Source organism: Dipodomys merriami, unplaced genomic scaffold (genome assembly GCF_024711535.1).
Source record: "Dipodomys merriami isolate MVZ:Mamm:240054 unplaced genomic scaffold, mDipMer1.0.p SCAF_70, whole genome shotgun sequence".
NCBI lineage: Eukaryota > Metazoa > Chordata > Mammalia > Rodentia > Heteromyidae > Dipodomys > Dipodomys merriami.
In genome coordinates, this window is record NW_027206291.1 from 3,236,198 (window position 1) to 3,244,764 (window position 8,567).

The following is an 8,567-nucleotide window of genomic DNA, read 5'->3' on the forward strand; positions in this document are numbered from 1 at the left end:
ATTCCCAACTTCTCTCCTACTGTGGCGAGCGCGGAGATGACTCCTGTAATCCCAGCCCCCAGGAAGAGAGAAGGGAAAGACAGTGTGCAAACACTCGGTGCCTACGCAGTGCTCAGAGGTGCTGCTGTCCTGGGACCACAAGGCCCTGGGCAGACCAGGCCTCAGTGCTACATGGCTCCAATCAATGGCTTGAACCCTGCATTCAGTAGCTGTGTCTGGGTTTCTCTCGTGTGTGTGTGGGGGGGGGGGGTGGAGGGGGTGGAGGGAGAGGTCGTGGGGCTTGAACGCTGGGCCTGAGTGCTGTCCCTCAGCTCTTCAGCTCAAGGCAAGTGCTCTACCACTTGAGCCACAGCGCCACTTCCGGTTTTCCGGTGGTTTATTGGAGATCAGCGTCTCATGGACTTTCCTGCCAGGGCTGGCTTTGAACCTGGATCCTCAGATCTCAGCCTCTCAAGGCACTGGGATTGCAGGCGTGAGCCGTTGGCGCCTGGCTAGGTACTTTATTTATTTATTTTTTAAATAAATTTGTTTTGCTAGAAAACAAGGAAGAGGAGGATTTGGTTTACAGAGAAAGAATGGCTTCATTGACACAAACCCGGAGCTGATAATAGATTTCTCAGTCTTGTTCCTGAGCCCGGTAATTAATCCTGAGGGGCTAATTACGCCCCGGCTGCAGCCATCCAAGGCTTCGCAGCACCTCGGGCCTGCTTCTTCACTGTAGATGTGTGTCTTTGTCTTGCAATGTTGGATCAGCAGAGTATTTATCTTGATGGCTGAATCTGGTGACCCCTTCTCCTGTCAGAATTGCCTGCCTCCTTGCTCCACAGGTCAGGCCCTACCCTGCCCCAGGACCTTTGCATGTGCCAGGGCCTCTGCCAGGACTGCTCTCCCTCACATTTCCTATGCTGTCCTAACTCACTTCTCACCTCCTCACACTCACACCTAGCCAGGGGCTCAAGTTTGTTCTGTGAGTTCTCACTACTGGAAAGTAATTTGTGTGTGTGTGCCAGTTCTGGGGCGCAAAGTCAGGGCCTAGGAGTTGTCCCTGAGCTCTTTTTACTCAAGGCTCGCTTGAGCCACAGCGCCACTTCCGGGTTTCTGGTGGTTTCTTGGAGATGAGTCTCACGAATTTTCCTACCTTGGTTGGCTTTGAACTGCCAACTCTCAAGATCTCAGCCTCCTGAGTAGCTAGGATTACAGGCGTGAGCCACAGGCACCTGGCTTGTTCTCTTCAGGAAATTGGGGTGCGGGGGGCAGCAATCACTCACCTCTGAGCCGCGGGCACCCTCTCCCCTCCCACAGCTTTTCTCTGGGCTCCACAGCTCCTTGGCGTCTGGTGGGTGAGGGAGCCTCAGGGCCTTTGCACATGCGGCCTCTGCCCAAGGTGAGCCCTTCCCTGGCCTTTCTTCCTTCACTGGGGGAGCGGGAGGCCTGATCCCTGGCAGGGCCTCTCCCCCGCTTTTGTGTGCTGGTATCATCACCCTGCTCTTTTCCTCCCTTGCTTTCATCTCCCATGAACCACTACCAAGCCAGTGGAGCTGTGGCCTGAGAGCTGGGCAGCAAGTTCAGCCCGGATGAATTCACGCCCTTCCCTGCCCGGCCTGGCCCGGCCCCCCCCTTCCTTGGGGAAGTTGCCGGGTGGCATGGGGAAAAATGGGGGCTTATCTTGATGGGGGAGCAGGGAGGGAAGAAGGATACAAACCTAGAGACACAAAGAGACATCGTTAGCAAAACAGACGGATGGACGGACAGCCAGAGCGCTGGTCACAAGGTGGACTGCGGTCCCCAGGGCCAGAGCCGGAAACATCTCACCCCCAGACCGGCTGGGGGGGGGAGTGGAGCGGGGTGCCTGGGTGGAGTGGGGAAGTGGGTGGCGCCCTCGGTTCCCCAGGCTTGTCCCCCGAGGAGCTGACAGGAGTCTGGGTGTTTGAAGGAAGGAGAAAAAAGGGAAGCCAAGTCACGGAGCTGGCGCTTGAAACCAGTTCGTGTTTTATTCACTCACGCACAAGGTCTTTGGCCCTGGGGTTCAGACACGTGGCAGACTGGAGGGGACACCCGTTCCGGGTGTCAGGGTTGAAGGAGCCAGGAAGGAGGAGTCCAGAGCAAAATGGAAGCTCTCCTTGGAGGATCTGGGAAGGGTATACGCAAGGGACAGGGAAACTAGGGCTTTGAAAGATGAATAGGAGTTTGCTAAACGGAACAGGTAGGAGCGCAGTGTCTGTGGCGGGGATTCCGGGAGGATGTTGACTGAGTGGGGACCAGGGGACAGGGAGGGGGGTCTCCTCCGCCGTCCACGCCCCGGTGGTGGCCACCGCTCCAGGCCAGCGCGGCGAGGGGCTTCCCTGGGCCCGCTCAGGCCCGCGCTGTGGGGACGCGGCCCCTCACTCAGGGTCCTGCAGTGGCTGTGGGCCCTCGGGCCAGGGCCTCGGCCTCCCCGCCTGGAGGACTGGCCGCTGGAAGCCGCGTCTGGCCTTCATGGGCGTCTGGGGCTGGGAGCCTAGCACAAAAGGAAGGAGAAAATGGAGAAGAGCAGGGGGAAGGGGGAAGGAGGGGAGGGGGAGGGGGAGGAGGAGGGGAGCGGGAGGGGGATGGGGAGGGGAGGGAGAGAGGGAGGGGGAGGGGAGGGAGAGAGGGAGGGGGATGGGGAGGGGAGGGAGAGGGGAAGGGGAGGGAGAGAGGGAGGGGGATGGGGAGGGGAGGGAGAGGGAGGGGGAGGGGAGCGGGAGGGGGATGGGGAGGGGAGGGAGAGAGGGAGGGGAGGGAGAGGGAGAGGGAGAGGGAGGTTCTCTGCCCCACCTACCCAGGTTCCAGCGTGATTCCAAAGCGCGTGTGTGTGCGTGTGCGTGTGCGTGCGCGTGTGTGCGTGCGTGTGTGTGCGCGTGTGTGCGTGCGTGTGTGTGCGCGTGTGCAAGCGGTGGCTGATTTGCATGCGATCTGCACGCGGGTGGGCCTCGCCTGGGGGAGCCCCTCCCCGCCCCCAGCGGGCCTCAGTTTACCCCCTGCGGAGGTGACGGCGGGGAGCCCCACGGAGCAGGCCCGGGGGTCCCGGGGCGCGCGGGGCGCGGGCGGGGGCGGCAGGGAGCGGCGGGCGCGCGAGGGCGCGCGGGCGCCTCCGTCCGGCTGTCTGTCCGCGCCTGGTCCGGAGGGCGCGGGGGCGATCTGCGCGGGCGGGCGGCGGTGAGGCGGGCGCGCCCCGCCCCGGGCCCCCGGCCCCGCCCCGGGCCCCGGGCCCCCGGCCCCGCCCCGCCCCGGGCCCCCGGCTCCGCCCCGGCCCCGCCCCGGGCCCCGGGCCCCGCCCCGCCCCGGGCCCCGCCCCGCCCCGGCCCGGCCCCGCCCCGCCCCGCCCCGGGCCCCGCCCCGGCCCGGCCCGGCCCCGCCCCGCCCCGCCCCGGGCCCCGCCCCGGGCCCCCGGCCCCGCCCCGCCGGCCCCGCCCCGGGCCCCCGGCCCCGCCCCGCCCCGGGCTCCCGGCCCCGCCCCGGGCTCCCGGCCCCGCCCCGCCCCCGCCCCGCCCCGGGCCCCCGGCCCCGCCCCGGCCCCGCCCCGCCCCGCCCCGCCGGCAGGCGGCGGCTCTCGTCACCTGCGGGTCCCGCGGCAGACGGGGGCCCCCCGGCCCCGAGTCACACGGCTCGGCCCGACGACTCTCGGCTCCTCCCCGGGGCCCCGCGTCCGCGTCCGCCGGCGGCTCCACCTGGGGGCCCGGACCCTGGCCCGGCGGCCGGGAAGAGGCCGGCTCAGTCCCGCCTCCCCCGCGGCCCGAGCCGCGCGCCCCTGGCGGCCGGCCCCGGAACTGCAGGCGCGCCGCAGCCGGCTGCCAATCAAGCGGGAGGCGGGGCCGAGCGCAGGGAGGAGAGGCCAGCTCCCGGGTCACACGGCAGCCAGTGGAGGTCCACGGACAGCGGGGGCCTCCAGCGAGGCCGTCCGTGCCTCCCGGTCCCCAAGGCCGCGGGTGTCAGGTACTGCAGAGGCTCCCGGGAGGGTGGGGCGCTAGCCTGCCCCGCCCCCGCCCCAGCCAATGCCCGCCTGCCTTTCCCCACACAAGCCCCGCCCTTCCCCGGCATGGCCCCGCCCTCTCCAGCCCGGACCCGAGCAAGGGGGCGGGGTCGGGGGGGGGGCGTGGGAAACCGGAAGTAGGATACAGACACCGGAAATAGACTGGAAACAACTCAGGAAAGATTCCCAGGAAACGTGCAAAGACGGGGAACAGACAGGAAACGAGCGGGACGCGGGACACGGATGCGAGAAACAGGAAGGACTCGGGACACAGACGTAGGAAACAAGAAACAGAGGCGGGAGGCGGCCCCTCCCCCGCCCCGCCCCTCCTCGCCCCTCCCCCGCCCCTCCCCCTCCCCCCTCCCTCCCCTCTCCCCCCTCCCCTCCCCGCCCCTCCCTTCCCCCCTCCCCCCCCCCAGCCGCACCGCGCCGCGCCGCACCGGGCCTCGCGCCAGCAGCAGCACCGCGCCGTCCGGCAGGCGGGCGTCGCGCAGCGTCTGGTGGTCGCGCAGCGCATGCGCGTTGTAGTAGAAGGTCCGCCCCCAGGACCCGACCCCGCGCCGCACCAGGCGCGCGCGCACGTCGCTCACGGTGTCCCCGGGCCGCACGGCCAGCGGCAGCAGCAGCGCCTCGTCCGCCAGGTGCACCGCGATGCGCAGGCGCCGCCAGCGCCAGCGCCGCAGCCCGTCCATGGCGCCCACCGGGCCCCGGCCCCGGCCTCGTCCCAGGCCCCGGCCTCCGTCCCGGCCCGGCCCCGGCCTCACCCTCACCCGCTAGACCGGCCCGGCCGCCGCCTCCGCCCGCCCCGCCCCGCGCAAGCCAAGCCGAGATAACCCAGATCCCGCGCAAAGGGCCTGGGGTCACAGGCCCAGGGAAGGTGGTGGCCTTTAGCCCCAGACCTGGAGGAGGAGGAGGAGGCGGGGAGGGCGAGGGGGAACAGGCCCGCGAGGTGGGACGGGAAAGGGCCTGCCGAAAGTCCTTGGAGGCCGGGGCAGAGCAAGGGGGCCGAGGGGTCTCGGGGGACACTCGGCTCCTCTTCCATTCTTTTGTTGGCAGAGCTGGGGCTTTGACGTTTGAGCAGGAGCTCAGAGTTCCCACCCACCGAGGAGGCACCTGTGGGCTCCCCAGCCACTCATACAGCCCGCGCCTTGCAGGGTGCGGGAAGAAGAGACACACCAAGGCCCGCAGGAGCCGGGGAGCGTGCGGGTGCACCGGGGAGGGCGGACCCTGGATCTGTGCCTGCCCCCCCACCTTAAACCAGATCTCTAGGGCCAGGCCACCTTCTCTGGTCACAATTATCCCCAAAGCCTTCCATGGTGTGGCCTCCCGCCTGGACAGGAACGTCGAGTTCTGTTGTCAGGGTGCCTCTCAGTCTTGACATCCCACTGTGCAATTAAAACCCAGGTATGGCCGGGTACTGGTGGCTCACACCTGTGATTCTAGCTAATCTTAGCTTGGAGAGCAGGAAAGTCTGAGACTGTTTGTTGTTGTTAGTCGTGGGGCTTGAACTCTGGGCCTGGACGCTGTCCCTCAAGTTCATCAGCTCAAGGCAAGTGCTCTACCACTTGAGCCACAGCACCACTTCTGGTTTTCTGGTGGTTCATTGGAGATAAAGAGTCTCACAGACTTCTTCCCGGGCTGGCTTTGAGCCGCAGTTCTTAGGTCTCAGCCTCCTGAGTAGCTAGGATGACAGGCATAAGCCACCGGCGCCCGGCTCCGTGAGACTCCTATCTCCAACTAACCCCCAGAAAGCAGACAGACAAGCTCTTAGTGCACAACAGACCCCCCCACACAGCCTAGGGGGGGTAGAGGGGTTCCGGAGACCCTCATCCCAGCAGAAGTCCCAGGCTAGCCTCAGTACCTGCCACCCCTCTAGCCAGCCAAGGGGAACCCTGGGCAGCGATGGAGTCGGACCAGGCCGGGCACAGACGGCGCTCAGGCGCCACGCCGTGGCCACCCAGGGAACAGCGGGCGTCTTAGGCCTGGGTCTCTGCTCCTCCTCTTAGCCCAAACCAGTTTTAAGGCCTAGGGTCCTACAGCCTCTGCCTCCTGAGTGCTGGGATTACAGGCAGGAGATCTCTCTCCCACCCCCTGCCCCTCTCTACCTTTTCTCTGCCTCCCACAAGCTCCACTTCCGGAGACTCTCCATTTTTCCCCCTATGCTGGGGCTTGAACTCGTGTCTGGGTGCTGCACCTGTTTTTTTTTTTTTTGCTCAAAGCTGGTGCTTTACCACTTGAGCCACACCTCCACTTCTGGCTTTTGCTGATTAATTAGAGAGGAGTCTTAGTATTTTCCTGCCTGTGCTGGCTTTACACAGGAATCCTCAGGTCTCAGCCTCCTGAGTAGCTAGGATTATAGGCGTGAGCCACCGGTGCCCAGCTCTTGATTGAAAACTTGGGTAAAAAAAAACAAAAAACTTGACACCTGGGTAGCAGCACAGCAGGAAGGGGCCAGCTGAAATGTGTGTGCTCTGGACATTCCAGGGAGATGGGCTGTGAGGGGACAAAGGAGCCCCCAGGGGCCCAGAGGCCTAGGCAGTGACAGAACTACCCCCCCCCCCCCCAACCTGTTACAAGACAACGGTAGCAATCACTTATTGTGTTAACTTAGGCTTTATTTACTTGTCAATTGTGGTGCTTGAACTCAGGTCAATCATGGGGCTTGAACTCAGGGCTTGGGTGCTATCCCAGGGCTCTTTTTGCTCAAGGCTAACACTACCACTTTCAGCCATGGCTCCACGTAGGGTTTTCTGGTAGTTCACCGGAGATAAAAGTCTCACACTTTCCTGCCCCGGCTGGCTTTGAACTGTGATGATCAGATGTCAGCTTCCTGCGTAGCTAGGGTGACCAGCACCAGCGCTGGGCCTTGGGCTTTATTTAAATTTAAAATGAATGCCTGGGATTCCCCCGTCTAGGGCCTGAGCCGGGGCGGCTGCAGGTGGACGGGCGGTGTGACAGGACGCAGGGAGGGCAGACACGCGTGCACTTGATGCAAGTGGAAAACATTGTGGAGGACACCATTTATCTGACTTTGCCAGGTGCTCTTTTTTTTTTGTGCCAGCATTGACGTTGGGGCCTGGGCGTCATCCCTCAGCTTTTCTGCTCAAGGCTAGGACTCTACCATTTGAGCCACAGCTTCTGGCTTTTGGGGTAGTTCATTGGAGGTAAGAGCCTCATGGACTTTTTTACCTGGGATGGCTTTGAGCCAGACTCTTTAGGATTCAGGTATGAGCCACCAGTGTCCCCAGAAATCCCCAGTCCCTGTCCAGCCACCGCCCGCCCTCCCACCCCCCCCCCCACCCCTGGGCCTGGGTCCCAGCATTAGTATTCCCATAGCCCTGCCCAAAGCTCTCAACATTAAGTACTTCCTGAACGCCAGGCCCCAGTGGAAGATTTTTAGTTGGCTTCACAACTCTTTACAAAGATCAGCCCTACAGGCTGAGGTGCGGTGCTCAAGCCTGAAATCCCAGCTACTTGGGAGGCAGAGATCAACGGGATCATGGTTCCAGGCCAGCTGGGGAAAGAAGTAAGTGAGGCCTCCCTGTCAATCAAGAAGCCAGGCAAGGTGGACTCTGCCTGTGCCCCGGGCTGTGCAGGAGGCAGAGGCAGAGGCAGGCACTCTACCAGCTAAGCCATGCTCCAGCCCCCCACCCGTCCCCCAGGCTGGTGGTACCATGCCAGCCTTGGCGACCCGGGCTCACAAGTGTCAGCCAGAAGCAGTGGGGTCAGGGGCGATGAGGACTTGCAGAAGCCATCCTGAGAGCCAAAGCCCGCCTGCAGTTGAGGAAACTCCATCGTCGCTGCCAGGGCCCTGTGCTGGGAGGGTGGGCACCTCCACGCCACCTGCACCATGCTGGGGCTGAGCTGACACCAGCGCCCGCGGCTGCCAGCACTTCCCGGCTACAGGGCGGAGTGCCCTGAGCAAGCCCTGCGGGGCAGGCAGCTCCTTCCTGGGACTCTAGCTACCCTGGAGGCTGAGCTCTGACCAGCAAGGTGCACAGCCAGACAAACCCAAGACACCCTTGTAGGCCACTAAGCAGCAAAAAGCCGCAGTGCGCTGTGGGTGCCAGCCTTGAGCCAAACAGCCGAGCTCAAGCGCGACACCAACCCCAAGCGGCCCCTGTGGAGGAGTTTCCTTCCAGTGCTGGAGTTGGAGGGGGCCTGCCCGCCCGGGTGAGGGGGGTGGGGCCTCGGATGGCCTCCGCGGCCTGCTTCCACTGTGCCTGCTGCCGTCCTTTGTCTCTGTAGCTTGTTCAGCAGCAGAGCAGGCCTCTGGAGGGGGGTGACAGGGGCAGCAGGACTCCTCCCACCAGCAGTGCTCCCCACCAACCCCCATTTACGGTGCTCTTTGTGGGGTTGCTACTCTGTGGCTTCAGGACCTAACGGGTGCGCGCGAGGCGCTGCTGAGGCTTTGCTGGGCCTTCATTTTTTTTGTCGGTCGTGGGGCCTGAACTCTGGGCCTGGCGCTGTCCCTCAGCTCTTCAGCTCAAGGTGAGCGCTCTACTACTTGGGCTAAAGCACCACGTCCGGCTTTTTCTGCTTACGTGGTGCTGAGGAATCGAACCCAGGGCCTCAT

General features: G+C 64.2%; 1 protein-coding gene across 2 annotated transcripts; it reads right to left on the minus strand.

Annotated features, from left to right (window-relative positions):
• Window positions 1-1,964: 1,964 nt before the first annotated feature.
• On the minus strand, window positions 1,965-4,750 carry Tincr (TINCR ubiquitin domain containing). 2 transcript variants are annotated; one of them, XM_070008600.1, is made up of 4 exons: window positions 4,432-4,750; window positions 3,579-3,704; window positions 2,997-3,159; window positions 1,965-2,497 (listed from the first exon to the last, which is right to left on the minus strand). In XM_070008600.1, the coding sequence occupies exons 1-4, from the start codon at window positions 4,681-4,683 to the stop codon at window positions 2,382-2,384; spliced, it is 657 nt and encodes a 218-aa protein (XP_069864701.1). In that variant the 5' UTR covers window positions 4,684-4,750; the 3' UTR covers window positions 1,965-2,381. The 2 variants fall into 2 exon arrangements, with proteins under 2 accessions (XP_069864701.1, XP_069864702.1); XM_070008601.1 differs by lacking the exon at window positions 2,997-3,159 and having other exon boundaries at window positions 2,377-2,497.
• Between the last annotated feature and the right edge of the window lie 3,817 nt (window positions 4,751-8,567).